The 22,219-nt window shown below is 37.4% G+C and overlaps 1 protein-coding gene across 7 annotated transcripts in view; it reads right to left on the reverse strand.

Moving 5' to 3' along the window:
* The window catches only part of CDKL5 (cyclin dependent kinase like 5), a 124,898-nt gene that overhangs the window by 52,349 nt on the left and 50,330 nt on the right, over window positions 1–22,219 (reverse strand). For 6 of the 7 annotated variants that reach the window (XM_068918669.1, XM_068918651.1, XM_068918661.1 and 3 more), the window contains 2 exons: window positions 21,566–21,803; window positions 21,030–21,064 (listed from right to left, as the gene is read on the reverse strand). In XM_068918669.1, the coding sequence (XP_068774770.1) occupies window positions 21,030–21,064; window positions 21,566–21,629 (99 nt within the window). In that variant the 5' untranslated portion in view covers window positions 21,630–21,803. Of the gene's footprint in view, window positions 1–4,145; window positions 4,232–5,545; window positions 5,643–21,029; window positions 21,065–21,565; window positions 21,804–22,219 lie in introns of all 7 variants that reach the window. The other variant, XM_068918692.1, reaches the window with a different exon arrangement.

Below are 22,219 nucleotides of genomic sequence, written 5' to 3' on the forward strand. Positions count from 1 at the left end.
TCAAAAAATCTAGTTGATGTGTCATCTTTGGCTTCTGTGCCATATGCTGATGACCCCCTGACATATACAGTGAATGTGACTATTCTGGGAATTAAGTATAAGAAGTTCTTGGGTCACAGTCTTGCAAAGACTTATGTCAGACTTGCTACCAAAAGTCCCATAGGATTCTGACTATTCATAATATTTAAAGCACATGCATGAGTCTATGAAGAACAGGAACAGAAAGGCTTTAGCAACATACATAAGGAAAAAAAGTTATCCAAACAGTATGACATTTAAGAAATTTTCATTTGAAAAGCCTTATCACTTATACTATTTTATAAAACTAATTACAGCTGTCATAATGAAGTCAATAATCATAATCAAGAAGGTCATAATCAAGAATTTATATAGAATATGTTCCCTTTGGTTTGCATTACCTGTAAAATGACTATCATATCTTTTGAAAAAGAAAAAGAAATAATAGTATCTTCAAATAACTTGAAAAAAATAAGACAACAACAAAACGAAAATAGACAATAACTGCATTGAGGACTTGTATTAGCAACATCTCATTTCTTCTTAAGGAGGGACTTCCTTGTCTATGTTTCTGGGAGCACCCCATCCTATCTGAATGACATTCTCTAGGAATCAGCTACCTGTCAAGCAGGCAAGGGTAAAGCCACAGCTTAAAAATGGGTACAACAACAATGGAGATTACTAGGCATAGATTTTAAAACACAATGTGTCTGCTAGTCAAACAAATCTGCAACTTTCCTAAGATGTGAAACACCTAAAGATAGCAGGGCTTGAGAGTGCTCTATCCTGCAGAACAGGAAACTGAAACTCAGTAGGGGTTTCCCATATCTTGGTTGAATGTTCTAAACCAACTAAATATTTCACGTGAGCTGAAATAAACAGTAGTAGCTCCTCATCGATCATGTTTTAAACCAGTTTCCAAAGGAAAAATGCAGATGAAATGCCCTGTTTGTCTCACCATTTACTGTCACCACTTTGTCACCATCCATTTTGAACTGGATGTCCAGTTTCAACTAAATTTTAGAGAAATATAGGTTTTAAAAGGAGAAAGTTTCAAAAATTGTCAGCTAGATAGAGAATAACCTGCCTTGGAGCTAAAGCAGTCAGAACTCAGTTTCTTATACACTGTATGATATTGCAGACAAGCATCATATGCAGATGGTGCAACCAACTAACACATTGCTATAGATCAAACATCCCATATATTGTCATTTAGACAAACTCAGAGAGAGTGAAGGTACTGGCACCAGGAAGGTGGGTTAGCAAACATGGAATACATTTTGTACAGGACCAGTTCGAATACAGAATCACAAAACAGTTGAGGTTGGAAGGAACCTCTGGAGATCATCATGTCCAATCCCCCTGTTCAAACAGAGTCACCTAGAACACACTGCCCAGGACCATCTCTCCACTGAGGAAAGACAGGGAAAGCTGGGACTGTTTAGACTGGAGAAGAGAAGAGTGGGGCGGGGGATCTCATCAATGTGTACAAGTGTCTGAAGGGAGGGTGTCAAGAGGATGAGGCCAGTCTCTTCTCAGTGGTGCCCAGCAACAGGACAAGAGGCAACGGGCACAAACTGAAACACTGGAAGTTCTGTCTGAACATGAGGAAAAACTTCCTTACTGCGAGGGCGACAGAGCCTTGAAACAGGTTACCCAGGAACAGGTTGTGGAGCCTCCTTCCTTAGAGATATTCAAAAGCCATCTGGACACAATCCTGAACAACGTGCTCTAGAGGACCCTGCTTGAGCAGGGGGGTTGGACTAGATGATCTCCAGAGGTCCCCTCCAACCTTAACCATTCTGTGATCCTGTGAATACGCGTTTTCTTAATTTCCAATTTTATTTAACTTGTTTAAGTTAAGTGCAATTTAAGGCACTCGTATAAACAACAAGGCATATCTCAAAGGGGCAGATGAATCTGTAAGCCTTGATCCTGGGAGACCTAATTCAGTGGTACAGCTGTGGCGTAGTATCCAAAGGCTCACAGAGTGGGGTTCCCCTTTCAACTACCCCAAGCCGCAGCAGAGAGCTGACAGTACCAGACGTATTTTTGCTCTCTGGGTTCCCTCCACCCCCCCCCCCATCAGGGGACATTTCTTGCTGATAAAACCACACTCCTACTGTAGCAAAATTCTACGGCAATGTTATAATGGGGAAAGCTCTATAGGTGCAAGTTAGTACTAACTTCTTGTCCTCAATTTTTAAATTGCTTTAGCATTATAATACAGCAGGATTATTTTTCCCTGACATTTCAGTGATAACTCCCCCTCACTTCTGACACTCTCTGCCAGCCTGATGAATGCTCTACATATTCCATCCTAAGTCAATGCTCTTTCCTACTTCCCTTTCAATTTAGCTAAATTTTTTAAAGCTTTTTTCAGTCAATATATTGAAATGAGTTTCAGTGAACACCTTCACTTCTTCAAGACTCAGGCATTCAAGTTTATACAGAATGAAAGTTGTTTCTTTTCTAGGCTCAGACAGTCAGCACGTTTCTTGGCCAATAAGGGAGAAATTCTTGTCTTTTAAGACAACTGGCATTTTTTTCTGCCAAGCATTTAAAACTGCATTCCTTTTAGAGGCTGTCTCTTCTTTACAGAATATTACTAAAGATTAAAATCCAAATCAAACCTATTAAAAAAAGAACAGTAGGCAAGATTCATGCCTCAAACACATACAAGTTTTACTGATCACTGTTGCAGAGTTGTCAGAGGTAGGGTTGACTTTAAATAAGGTGTATGGTAACTTATTAGCTTGAGAAACAGAGCTTATATGAAAAAAAAAAAAAGAAAGAAAACACAACCCACACCCTGCACTCAAGAAAGACTAGATTTCTTTTAGTACTAAGGAGTGAAGAAGAAACTGCAAGTATCCAGAAGTCTTCATAAAACAGCATTTCTACCTCAGTACTACAGCTGAAATTTCAGCTTTGGAGCTAAATTGAGAGAATTTATGGACTTGATGCAGGCAGTTTCTGCAATGCCCAAAGAGTCTTGACTACATCAGTATTTTTTTCCCCTTATACCTCAAAAAGGGGTGAGAGAAAAAAAAAAAAAATCTAAACAACACACAAGGTCCAGGGGCGGGGGGAAGCTATTCTGATAAAACTTACCTCTACTGATAAGACTGCTTAACACAGCCGACTTTTACATCTCACACACACACATTTTTGAGATAGGAAAAGAAGATAACATGCAGCATTTATGTTCACTGTGAAAGTCTGCCCAAACTTGACAAAAGAATAATTCTTGGTAAAGAGGGAAGAAATACAGTGTCTTGGTCTCACCAAGCTTATTGTTCCAAAGACTGAGTGATCACAATGAAGAGCTGAGGGCCAGAAAAATACAGTGACTAAAGGAACTGGGAAGAAAAGGCTGAGTGATGCAGACTGGAAACAGACAAGGAGACAGAACTGGAAAAATGAACTAGGATTTAGAAGCTAGTATTAAAAACAGCAGAACAAATAAGCAGAAAAATCTGTGCCCGTTGCTTTCCAAAATCTTACTGGAGCTCAATTTTATTGAAAGCAGAGGAATGGTGAGAATTCAGAAATAGCTGCAAGCCCACTAAAAACACATGGGAGTCTCATTCCACACAGTTCTGGCATGCACAGAAAATAAAGGCAACAGGTTACTAGATACACCATCTCAAATAGTACAAGCTGACAGCTGTGTGACAACTGCGTGGGTATCCATATGGTGTTACATTATGAATCTTATTTTTTGAAAAAGCTATGTGCAGGAAAATGGTAAGTTTATCACAGTGTATGTAAGTAAGACAGTATTTGAGGGGAAAAGGTAGCGTTCTTTTATTAGAACAATTGGTATAAGCTAAAGAAATGGCTTTTCAGGTCTAGAATAGAAACAGCAATCTCCAAAGCTAAATATAAACTGAGAATAAGTATTGTGTGTTTAGAGAGACTCATAACATTTACAGGAAATCTTAAACATTTCCTAACTTAAGGTAGGGTCCATCTCATCTAGTTTTAGCCAGCTAGGAGTTAAATACCCTGTGTTTGTTGTCACGACTTCCCACACAGCTAATAAAAAGCAGGGGAGGGAGAGGAGTTTTAAAAGTACATTTCAGGAATAAAATGATCAACACTGGTAATGTTGGATATATTACCTCCTCTGTAGCAGTATTCCTTCAGTAGCATTGTTAAATCAGATAACGCCATCATAGTCCATTGGATTGTATTTGTAATACGCAAGCTAGAAATACAAATAAAATATTCCTAACTGTGCTACTGAAGAAAGAATGTCTACATTGCCAACATAAGAGTACAGCATCAGTTCTCACATCCCACAAAGCAATCTGGCAGAGCTAGCAGCAAGATGGAGCTTCTGAAGCTCGCCCCTCTCCACTAGCATGGCGCTGCACTAGCACTGCAAGTTCTTAGTGCCCTGCTGGACTGTTTCTACCGACATGTTTTTAATTGTTTATGCTAGGAATACATTAAAAAAAAAAAAAAACCACACTTCACCTGTTTTTACATAGCTAAGAAAATACGTGTTCAATTACTGCGTTATTTTTTCAACTCTATTGTTTCCTGCTCTCTTTCTCTCTACAAGCATTTTTACAGGTTGAACATATTGACCCTGATGATAAATCTGCAAACTGGTGAAAACGAGCAAGGTAGCAAAAGCAGATAGCAAAACAATACCTACCATTTCCACTAGGAGAGTTGCTCTGAGTCGTTAGCAGCCTGTTAATATTGTGGCTTGATTCAGTCACACAGAGTTTTAACCCATTTCATGGATAAAGTCACTCAGATTTGGGCTAACTCCTCAGACTCTTAAGCTGACAGTGTCTAGCACTTGTAGTCTTGTCCAGCATTACTTAGGTTTCTGGGATACTCTACATTTCTGTTTATACATCTATCATCTTTTTAGATGGGAGAAGTCCAGCGCAGAGAAAGTGAGCCTATTATTGATCTGCCTGGACTTTAATCTTCTGCCCTACTGTTGATGCCATCTTTCCCTGCCTATCTATCAGCTTCCTGCATGCATCTCTCTATGCATTAACTTACTGGTAAGATACCCTTCCAAATTCCTACTAAGGCTGAAAGCAGAATGCAATTTTTATGAAAGTGAACCCTGGTTTTGATTGCACTCTCATTTTTATCTTGTGCATGTTGCCCTAGGTCCTAGACAAAGGAGGTACTTAAAGTGGGTTCCTCTATATTCTATAGCCAAAAAAAGCCTTTTAATATTTTTCCTTAAAAAAGGTAACATGCTAGCTTATCTTCAAGAAGCAGGAGCTAAAATCTGATCACTTTCCCTAACAACAAGCTAAACAATCATCCTTTTGTTTTGCTAGAAGACTTAACAAGCTTGCAACAAAGCAAGCCAATTATTCTAGGAAACCCTCAAAAATCTCAAACTCATAATAGGCTAGGTTCTAGTCCAGGTACCATTCGTCAAAGTGCCAGTATGTAGACCCTCTTCTTGCTGGCAATGAGCAAAAACTCCCAAACAAGGTTACATAATGATCACATAACTGACCATAGAAGATGGCATACTTACTTTATTCTCCCAGGTATCAGCTCGTAGGAGAGCATGGAGTCTCCAGGTACTTCTAAGTACTGGAAAACCACAGCTTTAGCTAAACTGTGCTTAGTTTCTACAAAGAGACATAGGTATGCATGTTAATGCCTGCTAAGAGTCAAGAAGCTGAATGAACTCATGGACTAGAACCACAGTTCTCTAGTTCAATCGCTTGGCTTGTTAGTATCAGTAAGTGACTAAGGTACCGCTCACTAGTCTCTTCTATTTGGTAACCTAGCACAGTTATCTGTCCAAGGCATCCATAGTAACTGCAATGCAGCATTGATTCACTTTGGCAGATACAGACATACAGCTCCAAACCTCCTTTTCAGAGAAGTACGCTTTCAGCTTTCCAAAAATCGGGCTGCCTCTCAGGCCAGAGGTAGGTAAATAGTTCCACCCAGACAGAATTAAAGTGACACTGTTCTTGAACAACTAATCTGTAGAAGAAAATGAAGAATATGTTCTACCAACAAATCAAATAATTTCTTCTTCTTTCTCCAGAGTTGGCTCAATAACCATCTGATCTTAAAGAATACAGACAGTAACCGCTGCTGCTTGACAGTTTTGCTTCCTTCCACCAATGGTCAATGAACCTCAGCACCTCCATCTACGTTTCTGATATCCTAAAAACCTGTTGAGCTCTAAATGGGTTACATCAGCTTGTTAGTGAATGAAATGAGTTTTCTCTGACAGCTATTCATAAAACTATAAATATCTCCACTTGGAGCTTTCCATTTTCTTTTCCTAGCACAACTGAAGGTACTAAGATCAATAAAACTTTTAATAACAGGCAAAAAGGGCCCTATTAGAAGTAGCTAGTTTCCTCATGTTAAGCTTACAGGAGTATATGTCAAATAAGAGCCTTGAGTAGGAGCTCAAAGATTTAATTGAGAGGTTTTCAGAAAAAGTTTTATGGATTTAGAAAGTATATTATATAGTGATCCCCTAGAGCTATATATTTCTCTGAATTTCAAGGCAGTATAAGATTCATCTAAATGGATATGCAAAAAAAGGCAATGGCTGGAAAAACATGTGGATTCTTTGTGAAGTAAAAGCTTTGAACCTTTTATTTCATAATAAGCCAATCAATTACTTCGTAATATTTAAAAACAAACTTTAGATTTGATTAGGACTAAAAGAAACATTTAAGAATACTGCAAAAGCTAAAGCGCTCAAAGAAAGCTTGGAGCTTCACTATATTAATGTGTCTAAACTAAATGTTGGTATTAAAGAAAAAGCTCCTTCGGATAAATTTTGCTTTCTGTCCTTTGTAAACTAGTACCTAGCATTCTGCTGGCAGGAAACAAACAATAACTCTAAGAGCAGTTTGTTGACTAGCACTCAAACATGCTAAATCTGAGCTAGTTTCATTATACCACATTCCATATGCAAAAGATTAATCAATCTGCTTTTTTTTGTTTGTTTTTGTTTTTAACTACAATAAAAGCTCTGAGTATGATGAGCAATATAGAAGAATGTTAACCAATTAATCCATTAATTACTCTAGGTCCAACTAAAACTCTCTCCAAAACCTCCTCACGCAGGTTTCATTTAGGTAGTATAGTGTGCATACTTAGCTATGCCACCTCCTCAAAGAGGAAAGGAGGCCTTGCAGGATATGTTCATAACATATTAACCTACCCTAGGCCTAGAATCAAGGGGGGAGAGGGAAGAAATCCAAGCACAAAACTACCTAATGGTTCTTCTACCTTTTTCTTTCCACAGGTTTAAGGTGTAAGGCCACGTAAGGATAAGTTACGTTTACATGACTTGATTTCTAACTAGATATTTTCAGGAAAGTTTAAAAGCATGCTCCCCCGTTTAAAGTCTTGGGACTTGCCGATTGTAAAATTATTTGATAGCTCTCTTAAGTAATTCAAAATTAAATACACACCTTTATTTTCACTGTTTTTTTTTTTATAGCTCAGAATGGTAAAAGAATTTGTCTTTCTTCACACAAACACGTACACTAGTATAGGTGCTGAATACTTTGATAAAACAACAAAAATCATTGTAATTCGTGTTTCACACTGAGGCACAAATGTTCACTTCTCATATTCACGAGAGCAAAAAGGATCAGCATAACAGGGTGTGCTCAAACTAGCGCATTTAAAAAGTGCTAAGGGGCAACAGAAAGAATAGGCTAGCCTCAGATTCTCAAACCGTCCAGAAGAGACCGCTCGCTGTAACTCAGTAACTAAACAAACGTGCACACCTGTGTACATGTACGCACGTGAACTAGAAGGGATGACAGGCAAGCAACAAAAGATAATCTCCAGCAACATAAATGAGAAACTACTGATTTATTGACATCCATGAGAAACGGGAGGTGAGAAATACTCTAGCAGGCTAGTCTCCCTTCATTTTCTGCCCTGACACGGACTTCATCTGGAATACTTGGTTTGCATTCTCCATTTTGTGTGATCTGGAGAAGTGGAATAAAGGTAGAGGAGGCCTTACATCCCAGAATTTCTAAATAGAAATGCACGCAATTCTTTTTTTCCGGGACAGATTTTGTTTGGCCTCTCTTAAGAGGCCTTGTTAAGTCACTAGAGAACTTTGTACTGATTCTTGTAACCAGTACGTGTCAATGCTTTTCTCTGTACAGAGGAAAAAAGGGCAGTACTCTTAGCTAGCAATGTAATTCTTCTTATGCAGACTTTTGCTATCCAGTTTAGTTTCAACTCCTTCTCACTATGGCAACATTTATAGCAATGGAAGCATGAAAGACTTGCAAAATTACAGCAGGTTCAGTATTCAGGCAGCAATCCTACCAGATACTATCTTGTATACATTTCTTGACACTGTTCTTCACTGGCTGATGCCTCAAGGGGTGTGTTTAAAAAAAAAAAAAAAAAAAAAAAAGTAGGCACCACTCGCATGAATTTTTTGACACAAACAGTCACAGGAAATTTGATCCTGTAGAAGAAGCAGCTAGCCAGTTTTACCCTGCAGATGGCATTGCCTGTAACATATTTCTGTGCATAAACATAGCATTACTCCATCTCTGTTTGAAATGTTAATTGATTTCAAAAAGATAGCTTGTCTCCTGGTCAAGACATGCACTGTCAAAAGAGGTAGGTGTACAGCCAGCCAAATGCTTTTCTAATCCCATAGAATTTAAATCTTTCCAAACCTTGTTGCATGATTACACATAAAAGTGACATCTATCCCTGTTATATCTGAACACTTCACAACTTATTTTTAAAAGTATGCTTCTTTACAGCCAAAAGGAAAATTGATTATGATGGGAAACATGCTCAACCAAGGTTAAATCTAAGAAAAACACTTTGCAATTAACTTTTAGTACTCTGGAACTCATGGTAACCTTCTGTTAATAGAACTACATGTAACAGTACTCTTCATAACCAGACATGGGAAGAAGTTCTTCTCCATACTGCACAACAATTAAATTTAAATGGATTTCAATCTGAACATCTTCAAATAAAAAGACTTGTTTGTGGACTGAAAGATTAGGGCGATATAGCAGCACCCAAACTAAGCTTTTTTGCCTCAAAGCATTTTATGGTAACTAATACTTTAGTTGCACAATAAACTATACTATACACTGTATCCAAAATTTCTTAATCATCTTCTTCCAATGCCAGGCTTGTCCATTCCCACAGGGGACTATTCTATCTGATGTCAGATGCCACTTATGGTAAGTGCAATTATTAATTTTTTTGTGTGAAGCTTTACATATTTGCACACACTTCAAACAGCTATAATGTTATAAATGAAAACCACTTTCATTTTTATCATCTACTGTTACAGTCTTTGAATGAGGAAAAAATATTGCTCTGCTTTAAAAGAAGTTACATATTCCAGGAACTTCAAGTCAAAAAAAGTAGACAGGTTTCTATATTCTTAGGAAAACATTCCACCAATTAAGAGTCATACAAAACTGACTAATCATGAAAAATGACTTTTACTAGGAAATTCTGAAGAACTATTTACTATTTAAAAACATATTGATCCTTACTGAGGAAAAATAAATGTGCCAAAAAGAGAGCAGAACATTCTCTAGTTACTAGATAAAGTGAAATACTAGGCAAGTCTGTACTACCACTGTTAATATTCTACCTATTACCTAGACTCCTGGCCTTAGCTAAACAAATAAATAAAGCTTTGAGTTCACAAAATAATTAAGAAATGTAAGTCAGTGTAACTGGTAAATTCCAGATACTTAGTCATTTAGTACAGGAACATTTCAGGTCAACTTCACTCCTACAAAGGATTTTGAAAGTCAGCTAGATGATACAGATCCATCCATTTTCACCATGGTACATTTAATAATCTACAGGAACAATTTTCTCAAAACCTGGATTGTGCTCTGTTATATTGGCCTTTATTTGAATACATGGAGCATCCAGAAATCAGTCACTAATCTAGAACTCTTACTGCTGGCTTATACGTCCTCCAGAAGTTTTTAAGAAGTCTTTGAGAATTCCTCACAGGAAAGTAACCAGCCTGTAAGAAAAAGAATTTAATATCCTTTGCATCAATTATGCTACACAGGACTTTGCGATTTGATGACAAGATTAGACTGTCATCCAATATTCAAGTAATTTCATATTACTACAGATGTAGTTCTATAATTAGCCATATGTTGTTCCTTTTCCAATATATTAAATTGCATTGCCTATGGCACTACTTTCCTAATGATCCAAGACACTACATCAGGTCTCAAATCCGTAATGATTTCAATTTCTTCTGATACTGCTTCTAAGAAATACTGTACTGCAGTTCTTAACTTTAATTTTCAGGGTAACGATTTCAGCTTTTTGCAAGAAATAGTGATTTGCATGGATAGTTTTGCTTTGTGTGTTGGCAGACAGACAGACCAACAAACTTAATTTGCGAGTGCCTTACAATGACATACAGCACTATAAGCTGTTTGCAATTAAAAGTCATTAGGGGCAGCTACTGAACAAACTGTTGCAGGTCTGAATATGATTCCACTATGAATAAATTGTAACAATTCATAATTCATCTGCAGAAGGGAGTATGCAGCTACTACCAAGGAGTTCGCTTATTTATTGGCTATCTTCCAAGGAACAGTGTTATCTGCTACACAAGCAGCAACTTTTTACTTAGTGAAAAACAGAACCCTTAACAGGAATTCATGCAGCATATTACATAAATGACTATCAGAAAGAAATGCAGTTTCTTTTAGAAACAGAGTGCCACAGGTGTCTGGTTAATTTAGAGCCATGAGTGTGACAAATTGAAAGAAGCTGCAAGTATGAATAAAAAAAATATATATTGATTTAAGAGACGCTCTTCCCTTTCACTGTAACAAATTATTCACCTTTGATTTAATTCAAGTCAAAAATGTATGTCAGTAGCACATTTCACATACACTTCCCAAGATCACATGATCTGCTCCTGCTATTTTTCATTCTGGTTTGTATGCCACTCCCCTTAAGTCAGCTGCATTGTTAGGGAGACCACACATTTAATCCCCTTTCCCGTTCTTGTTTTCAACATTTTCTTCTTCTGTAGTATCAGGTCATACATCTCAGCTTAGCAATATATGACCTTCCATTACCCAATGTTAAACTATCCAAGACAACTCAAGCCATCCCAATTCACGACACTAAAAGAAGCGACCTCAACATCGTATTGATTTGAATTCAACATACCTGAAAAATCTTAGCATCTCCTTCTACACCAAGTTAGTTTCCCTTCTCTGAAATATAGCTCTTTTTTCTCCTCCTTCACATTTTTAAATTAGGCTTTGGGGAGAAAAAGGTGGGAACTGCCAGTTTTGAATACCATCCAACATCTGAGCAGGGTTCATAACATGGCAAGTACTAAAGAGAAAGGTGAGACAATGGTAGCATCACACAAAGGGACCTTGCATACAGCAGATTGGACTGTCGTAACAGACTCGACAAAAGGAAGCAACATAACTGCAGACCTCATCACAACACCGATTCAATTAATACGTCTAACTATAGCCTGACCTTCCATGCACAACAAATCACGAAACCATTAAATTAAATGCAATTATTTTCACAACTGCCTTGTACAACCTGGCCAAGCCCCCTAAAAGAAAATATAGCATGTGACTGAACAAGATAGCAAGTGCTCACATTTAAAAAAAACCAAAAACATATATATAGATATAGAGGTAGAGATATATACATCCCTCAAATACAGCTAACTTTGCTCTGGCAATCTATAACAGAAATGACAGACTGAAGACACCTTCTGATGTAATGCAAGCCAAAGGAGACCTGGGACTACCTCACTTTAACCTCTCATCCTTTACCTAAAAAGGTATGAAAAACAAAAGTTTACTTCAGATAATCCCAGGACTTGAAGCTTCTGGGAACAGACAGAAAACAGACAAACTGGGACAACAGTAAATGCAGAGATCCAATTTTTTTCCACTGGAGCAGGCAAGCCATTTTACGGTTGGATGCCTTCCTCAGATTAATGCTCTAATGGTTTTTATTAAGAGATATCTTAGGAAACTTTTTTTTTTTTTTTAAAAACAGTTGCAGAAATAAAGAGATTTGGGAATAAGACTTTAAGTAAAAGAAATAACAGAAGACAATCTTATGATACAGAGAATATTATACCCCAGCCTTGGGGGCATGACCAGGAGAGAGATTGAATAGTCTGTTTTCTTTTCAAAGCTTTTCGAGTCTCAGCAACTTAGTTTGACACCCATCTCCACATACATCCGGTGTTTGATTCCACTTACTTAAATATAAATCAGGACTTCATTAACACTACCAACATTTAAAATGTATTAACATAATGCTAACATGATCGTCTATTTCCCCCCAGGCAGTGAGAGAATTACGGAAAAAGCTCAGGTTCAGTACAGACAATGTGGCAATGCATTAATGAAAAAACAACAGCTTTACAGACTTTCAAATCTGCATTAGCACCTACCCTGCATAGCAAGCAGTTTAAGTTTGCTGTATGTCATCTATCTAGAAGTGTAAGACAGTGATAACAGAGGTGAATTAGCAATAATCAAGCTCATCTCACGCTGCTTCACTCAAGTGAAGGCCGTGGAAGTGGAGTGTGGAAGTCCACGAAAGAAGTGGTCTCTAATAATTCAAATTAGAATTCTGTAATGAACCCTCAACGTCATGCACTGTCTAATGGTGAAGTTGAGGCAACTAGTTATTAAAGAGTTACTGAGATTCTCAGCATGACAGCTTGCCTAGTAGCTCTGTTTTCCTTATATGAAACTCAAAACAAGACAGACATCAATTCTGACTACTACAAACATCTACTCCTGGCACGCACGGTTTAGCTTCAGAAAGTTGATATGGTTCTTGTGTTCAGGGCATGTATTTCATAAAAGTTTTGGCACAATGAAGATCAGTGAGCTGTGCTTTAGCCTGAGGAACAGCAGCAGTAAGTGCATTAATCCTTCATCAGTACGCTGCCATTACTGAAATAAAATGACATGTTGTAAAGAGATTTGCCCTGAACCTTGATTAAAACCAATCAAACAAAAAAAAGTTGCTACAGAGCCAAAACACACTTGATTAGTAGTGAAAAATTAGTGATGCTGCTTTTAATTACATAAAAAAATCTTCAAGAATAAAGATTGGCAAGATTTTTGAGGAGGTAATCAAACAGAGGCAGCAGCAACATAGTAATAGTAAGTCAATATATGATATCTTGGAGATAAATTAGTAGGATTTGGCATTGTACTTTTTTCTGTATTTAGGTGAAGGATAGTCACGTGTAAACCGACAATACATTAAAAAAATGCATAAGGACAGAACACACTACACAGTATACAGATCATACTACAAACCGTATCAGTTAATACTTTAAACGGTATGCATGGGCAAGCAGAAAACATAAAAGGACAAATAGCTCTAGGCATAAGATAAGATAGTAAAACATTACATTGCTGGCATAATCTGTGATAACGATTTTCCAGTAGCATTACGGCAATTAATGGCTGTGAGTACTGTGGAGGAGTATCCCAACATGCCTGTCCTGTTCTTATACTCTTCCCTTTGGTATCTCGTCTGCTTCTGGTAAAGTCACTTTTAAGATGAGCTAGATGAACTCATCTGACTCAGTTTGACCATTCTTTGATATCTCAAGGTAAAGGTAGTAAGATCTGGGCATTACTCAAGCTTCCAGCTTTAAACTGGAACAGTAAAAATGGAACAGTCAAGATGGTCCTGTCATAGCCAGTTCTTACTGGTCGTTTGTATATGAAGAAATATAAATATTCAACATATGCTTTGTCTGAATGGAATCCCTCACCACATGATAGTAAATGTCCTGCAGGATGATCTTGTGTTACTTACCACTTCACTCTGTTTTCTGTAACTTTGCAAAATAGCAGTATTACACCTAGTATCTACCTCTGGCAAAACTAGCTAACAAATACCTTTCCTTAACTCCCTACTGACATTTGTTTTCAGTTCTGTTAATCAGCCACTTCCCAAATCGAGACTGCTTTAAAAACTAAAATTATACAAAAACATTAATTAGACTCTTGTGCAGTTCTAAGTCACGTAAGTAGTTTCCTTAATGTATGTGGCTTCATCAGCTACCCACAATCCAAAGGATGAAATCTGGTTTATTTTACAAGAGCTACTTCCAGTAAAAACCCACTGACTGCAGTTAATTATATATCCATCCTTTTTTCCTTATTAGTAATCAGCTTTTCCATTGCTACGACAGCTCTAAAGTAAGAATGTCAGAAGCCTCAACACACTGAAGATAACGTGTGCAATGTTTACAGACACACATACTTACTATCTAACTCTGGCACTAAAGGGAAAACCATCAACATAAGAAGAATGTTTAGCTGATTCCCAATGAGAAGAGTAAGACAGTGTTAATAACATCAGCAGATATATGGGTTAGAGAAGGAATTCTAACACCTATCAGACAAATTCAGAACATTTGATGTTTACGACCACATCAGACAGACCCCAACTTTCTTACAAGCATAAAAGTTCTCACTCGCTCTCTGTGAAAGCAGCATAACAGGGTGCAAATCTCAAGTGCCCATACACAAATGCAAGGAACTAGAAATCAGTGCACGGTTACAGAATTATGGTCTCCTTCGGATTATAGATAGTGTGGTGAGATAACATGCATGGCTGAAGTGCTGCTATGAACACATACAGGCTTTTTAGGAAAGGACAAAGGAGAAAGGACAAAGGATAGAGGAAGGCAAGGAGATTATTGCAGAGGAGAGCATGAATCTTTGATTTGAAATAGGTAACAAGCAAGTTGAGAGTTTATGCATGAGGATTAGCGGGCAGAACAAAAATAGGTGGTATTAGGGTGGGCATCTGCTTCAGTTTGCCTCTGATCGAGAAGGCAAAATAGATGAAGTGTTCTTAAGAGACCTGGAGGAAGCCTCACAATAAGCTCTGGTTTTCACATGGGCCTTAGAGCACTCCAACGTCTGCTGGAAGGGTAATACAGTACGATACAGACAATCTGGAGATTTTAAGAAGATACAGAAGACAATTTCTTGACACAACTGATGAACAAGTCAAAAGAAATGTGAAGGCTGATGGCAGCCTTAGAAGCAGTGACCATGATACAGTCAAATGCTGAGAGAACTATGCAAGACAAATAGTAAAATTACAACCCTGAATTTTACAAGAACATATTTCAGCTTGTTCAAGGATCTGCTGAGAGACAGCCCTGAAAGGCAGAGGAAGGAGGAAAGTGTTTAATCTTCAAGGACAACTTCCTCAAAGCAAAGGAGCAGTCCATTCCAACACGCAGAACTTTCTCGAGTTTGCCAGCAAAGATAAACAAGGAATTCCTGACTGAGCTCAAATACAGAAAAGTAGTACACAGAAGATGGAAGAGGAGATGGGCTACCTGGGAAGAACATAAAAACATTGCCTCAGCATGCACAGCTTACATTAGGAAGCCCAAAGCTCAGATGCAGTTGAAAAATCCATAAAAGCAGAAGGCAAAATAAAGAGCTTTTGTAAGTACATAACAGCAAAGGGCAAACTGAGGAAACTGTGGTGCTGCTGCTCACTAGGGGATCTAGTGATAAAGGATGTGGAAAAGACTGAGGTACTCAATGCTTTCTGTATCTTGATTTTATTGGTAAGGTCTGCCAGAGGCCTAAGTCCCTAAGCCTACTGGCAGAGTCTGAGAAAGCATTAAGGAGTGCTTCAGCAAATTGGGCAAACAAGTCCATGGAAGCAAAGATAATGCCTCCAAGCGTGCTCGGGGAGCTCACCGATGTCACTGCAAGACACCTCTCTATCATTCGGCAGAGGTCATAGCAGTCTGGGGAGGTTCCTGATGAATGGAAAAAGGAAAGAAGGGCAAGAAGGGCAACATCTGGGTAAGTACATTGGTCCATCCAGTACCCAAGAAGAGGTTTTACCAGTGCTGGAAAAAAATGGGAGACTGAACCAAATGAAAACTAATGAGCCTGTTAAGCATATCCATTGCATTTACTATCTAATGAGTACACTGCACCACTCCTAGAGAACTTCGTAAGCGTTTCCTTCCAAAATTCTGTGAGACAGGCAAACTTATCTGAAGACAAAAGAGTATTGCTGAAGGTTCAAAGAGGACAAAATTAAATAGTGGGCTGAGAGGAAATTATAAGTATGAAACCTACTAGAAAGATTATTCTTCCATGTACTGAAGTTGCCAAATGATTCTGCAAAGTAAGGGTTTGGGTTTTTGGGTTTTTTTGTGCTTTTTTTAAATACTGGAATTCAGTGGTGTTTATCTTAAAGAAAGAAATCAAAAAACCCTCTCAAATACAATGAAGAACAAGCAATATCAGAAACTCTTCTAAAATAAGGGATCAGAAAAACATCTCATCACACAGAAGATAATATTGTACATACAAGAATGACTGGCATTACATTTCCAAACCATTAACCTGCATCCCCTCAGGCTCCAAGGATTCCGATCTCAGGAACATAGTTAAAGAAAGGCTAAGTCCGTAAGAGTTGATGAATTCTCCTTAGCTTTTAGAGAATTTACATCATCACACACCTTTCTGTACACCTAGCTAACTTTAAAAAACAAAAAACAAAAAAACCCAACCTCTTCCCTTTTGTACATTTTCCCTTTTTTTTTTTTTTTTTAAACCTGTAACAGACCCTGCCTACTCCCCATGGCAGCTTTAAAATAGAACACCATCAGCTACAACATTTTGTTATTTATATAAAGATCAGCCTTAGACATCTAAGGTATTTCGTGCTTGTTTCTCAAGATGTATTCTATTCCTTATTGAGTGGATACTACTGAAATTCTGCTTTTATGACAAAATGACCATATTTCTCACCAAATTGCATCCAATTGTAAACATTAACTGAACAGTGATAAAATCCTTGTTAGATACGGCACAACACTATCCACGTTCTCCAGATGGGAACTAATGCACAAACTAGCATTGATAATTTCAAACTAGACACACGATATTAATCAAATATCTATGATTTGAATACCTAGCGTGAATCATTCTTGTTCTGCAGCCTAACCTTGTGGTAACGTCTCTGCCATTGCAGTGAATGACTCCTTGTGCCAGTCTCATCTTCCTGACTGCCCAGATAGAGCCTCCACTCTTCTCAGTTGTCCCGAGGATGTCCTAATCTCATTTCTACAAATTCCTCTTCCCTCAAGCTGCAATTCTCAGCTTCCTCCTCACGTTCACAGTTTACTATCTCACACCGCAGCTGTACGTTCCCTTTTCATACTGACTTCTATCTTAAGTGGTTTTCCAAGTTCCTTGCCAGTGTGCGCTTTCTACAGCGCCTTCCTATCATCTTATTGAATTCAAGTCAGTGTGCCCTATTAGCTCCTTATCTGATCTCAGAATTGTCCTAAAACTTGTGCCTAAGCCCCTATTAACAAAGGCGAACTCGCACAAAACTGCAAGCCCATGATGCAAAGTAAAGGGAATAAAGGTTTTGTTTGAAAGAAGTGAAAATAATTGACAAATCTTAAACATGAGCAAAGATTCATTCTCCTGAGCCAACGATCTCTGACACTGAACTGTTGAGTTGCTTTTCTTTTCTGAAAGGATAACCAAGTTGGAAAGTTTCAGCCCCAATATTTTTTTTTGTATTTTTTGTGAAAATAAAACCTATTTCTAGTATTTTCAAATGCAATGTACTCCAGTATGTTTCCTTATTAAAAGTCCTCTCCATTTTTTTTAAAGCTTTTTGAAATATTAGATCTGCAAGACAAATCGGAGTGTTTTACCTCACCATTATTTGTATTAGCTTCACATCAGGAAAACAAGATAAACAAATAACCCTCATGCACAAATCAATATTAGCAATAATGGATTCATTATAGAAACATGTTATACAATAACGCAAACAATCGTTATAGAGGAGTTACTTTAGCTTTCCTAATAATGCTCCCTTAGCAAAGCAAAAGTGCGTACAATAACGAGAAGGTATTTGTTCCTTGTGCCATTCTCTGCAGTTTAAATCTAAACATATATGCCAATGAAATACACTAGTGCAGAAAGCTGCATATTTATTGAAACACTAGTGGATTACATCCTGTAAAACTGTTGCAATAAGGAGCCATCTCATTTAATGCACATTTTACACTCTCACCAATGCAATGGAGCTGTGTTGATTTACAGTAGCTAAGAATCTGGTAATTATATGCTATCACTATTTATAAAGATGAATATAAATATTTCTGCATTCAAATTCTTAGACATAATTGCTAGCTTTGTACAAAAAGGAAAGCAGCTCATGCTGAGGGAACATCACCAAGAATGGTCTGGTATATACCACAAGTACATTAGAAATACTGCAACGTTCTCTAATTTTTATGCTCCTTGTGACCTAACTTGCAGCGATGATTAAAATCACTAAAATTAATAAATAAAACGTGATACGCTCTGAAAATTCAGTTGTGCTACCTGCATACAGATCATGTGGAAGAACCTAGGGTACTTGTGTTCTTCATTTGTACAAAACCCAGTATTTTTAACTAAATCCTATCCGCAGTCAAACAGTAAAAGCCATACTCCTGCATTTGCATTTAATTCTGTGAAGAATTCTGAGTGAATGCTTAAGTTTTTGCTTTCTTATATAAGTACCTTACTTGGATTAAAAAACGGTTCTTAAGGTGAACAACTCCATATGCCATCCTGTCATATCCTTTTTTTCTTTCTTTATATAGAAATAACATTTCCTAATGCAGAATCTTTGTAATCATGGTTTGGTAGAAACTCCTATTTTCAATTAGTGACTGTTTGTAGGCCTCACCTAAAAGCCACCTGTTTGATTTATAGCATCTTCGAAGTTACAGGAATTAAAATCTCCCATTTTACTCCTCCCTTCCCATTAACAGAGGATCTAAGTTACAGAGAAACACTATCATGTTCATTTTGGTACATGATCAAAATCAGAGCCTTCAAATTTCTGTCTGTAATCTGGGCTTTTCTGTCATAAAGTAAGGTAAACAAAAAGCTGGGGCAAACAGGCAGCACCTTTTCACATCTTCCAGCTTTAATTCATACTGCCCCTCTAACTCTCTTCCTCACAACCTTTTTTCCCCACATTTAGAAGGAATAAGCCAAAACAAAAATAAAGGAGGGGTCTCTTATAATAATTTTATTAAGATGTAAAAGGAAAAAGTTATAAAGTGACAGAGGGCCAAGGACAGCAGCAAAGATGCAGTACAAAGCCTAACTTTTAAATAAAAAAGTGCTATTCTTCCTTAAGAAAACAAATAACCTTTGAAGTCTGAAAGGACTGGGTTTTTTTTGTTGTTTGTTTTGTTTTTAGGGTGGAGCGTGAGGCTTGTTTTAAGTAAATAAGGATCATAAATCAGTAAGTCTAAAATAGTAACATATCTCACCCTTTTCAGATCTCCAAATACTGGAAACCCTAAGTCTTGGCAAAAGAGTACGCTAAAAGCTTTAACAAATACCAGTCTGTTTTAGAGCGTCAAGTTTGACCAAAATAACTACAATGAAGTTGCAGAAAAAGTGGTTCAACAACTACCTGAAAATTTAGACCACTACAAGAAATTCAGCCTGTACTGGCTGTACAAAGAAGGTGCTCCGAGCTGCTAAGGAAAGCCGTTCCTCTCTTGTCCTCTGGTATTCTCAAGAGGATGAATCCTCCTGAATTCTTAGGAGTAGTCAGACAACAGCTGACCCATGCCATTACGCCATACTGTTAGAACACTGAACTCTTTCAGATTAGGACATGACTAAAGAGTTGCAGAGCTTAGATTTCACTCAGCAATGCAGGAGATTAATCCCAGAGTCTTCTCTAGTCATGTTGAGGCTACCTCCCATAAAGGAGGCTGCCTTTACAAACCATACTGTCACTACCCAGGAGCTCTTAAGCTACACATCCTGAATTATTACTCCATGACTACCCAAAAATATAAGATTTACCAAAGCCATTCTTAAGAGGATATAGTCTCTTCCAAACCTGACCTGGCTTCAGCCTGAGATGGGAATCTTTCTAGGTTCTGATTTTTTCCCTTTTAAGTTAACCTTAAGCCTATATGCCTCTGGCCAAGCACCTAATATACTGCAAGAGACACAGAATCACTAATCTGAAATCCAGGGAATTACCAACTGACTTTATTTTTATATAAGTGCACAATGTCTTCAAGAGGATGCTGTTCTACAGTCTTATTCAGCTCTTAGAACAACTCTTAAAAAAAAAAAAGTGTCCTAAACAAACATTTTGTCATACAAAGCTTGCAAAAAAGAAGATAAACAATTTGACGTTTTAAACCAGTCTTTTCTGTGTTCTCTTCTACATTTCTCACTAACTTCAATCTTCATTCCCTCTGAGCTCGTCAAAAGAAACTATATATGCCTGCACAAATCACATGACAAACTAGAATTTATGCAAGACAATCAAAGTAGAGGTGCTTTTGCTTAAACAATGTCAAGTATTATACAGTTTGTTTTTTTAAAATCATTTTCAAATCGCATATATCACACTTACAAGACGGAACAACATGTAATGTTCAGTTTGACTTGTTAATGTACACTAGGTATGAATGCCATCACAACAAAGCTATTTCCAGGTTTTCCTGGGGTAAAAGAGGACCATCTTACAATGTGGTATTCCATAAGTCGCAGATGCTTACACTATCACTACATTCTACAAATTGTTCCACTGTCACAAGCGTAGTTAAATCTTGCTATACAGCAAAGCTCCAGCTCCAAATTTTCAACGTAGTCATGAGCCACGCCAACAACTTTTTCAGTTGAGATTAGCGAAACATGAATAATACTGCATATATTTCAGTCAATTATTAAAACCTAAAAAAATCTTTTTTTGGTACTAGATGCAACTCCTTCCTCTGACAATACTGCGATTAAAAAACTTGAATAACTGACTAGGACAAAAGGCCCTCCCCAGTTGCACCATATCTAACACATAGCAACATCTCAGTTCTCTTCAAAAGTCATTGTTTTACCCAAACACCAACATTCATCTCTGATGTAAAGCAATTTACTTACCTTGTGTCTGCATTTAAGTACAACACCATAGGCTCCTGAAACAAGAAAAAAGTTAACCCACCTCAAAACAGAAAAAAAAAGTCAGCAAAGTGAAACAGTTTTCAGTCACCTCTCGGCTATAGGAACAGTATTGTTCCCAGTATTATCCTAAACTTGCACATAAAGGTACCTTACTAAATATTTGTGCATTGAAACAATTTAAAAAATTGCTTAAATGTAAATGGATTTTAAAGTGCTGCAGATTTTTGAAAATATTCCTGCAGAGATAAGAATCTGCAAGATTCTGCACCTATCCAGTAAATACCACTGAAAGTTCTCATACTAAATAAAAAAAAAAGTTCCATTTCTTTCATCTTCCAAACTTTTTCTTCTGAGATTAAATGAGAAAAAGATTTAAGTAATAATTTGATATTTCTTAAGATTTGAATACAAATGATACTTCACGCTGAATTTTGCTAAACTAAACTTATTACCAAAGAGCACTCATTCAGCTCTATATAAAAGCAGAATTCATGTTTGATTAAGATATTACTTACCTTCACCTACAACCCCAAGGATCTCAAATTTATTCATCACATTACCAATGTTAGGAATCTTCATCAAGACGAATTCCTCTTATGGTGAGAGCCACAAAACATGGCACAGAGGGGAGCGTCCAAAGGTTCTACAAAGGCAATTGAGAAGTCTCTTGAAATGGCAGGGGTCGGGGGAAATCCACCTTGATCAACTGGACTTCTTGCACACTTTCCTAATTTCTAGGCAGTCAGTAGCTTCCTGGGGAAAGAAGAGGAAATAAAATAATTAGTATCTTGTTTTATTTCAATAAAAGAAAGCAGCGGTGTATACACTCTCAGTTTTGTCTAACAGAACGGCAGCAGACAGAATTAATTTACTTCTACATTTCATGGTCAAGAGAACTTGGCACGTATAAAGGAATGAACCCATTGAGAATATATATTTGACAGCACAGCTGGCTTTGTAATCCCATACTTGAGATGTCTGTTAAAATAATAAATAATTGCATTAAAAATATTTCCTACGAGGGAGGACAAAAAAGTTGCTGGGAGCTACTACAACGGGTGTAGATACACCAAAAAATACTCACATTCTCTCTTCAGTTTATTTTGGCAGATAGGTATTAAAATAGATTGTGTTTAGTCATTTTACTCTTTAATGACAGAAAGGATAAA

Source organism: Struthio camelus, chromosome 1, assembly GCF_040807025.1.
Source record: "Struthio camelus isolate bStrCam1 chromosome 1, bStrCam1.hap1, whole genome shotgun sequence".
Classification (NCBI taxonomy): Eukaryota; Metazoa; Chordata; class Aves; order Struthioniformes; family Struthionidae; genus Struthio; species Struthio camelus.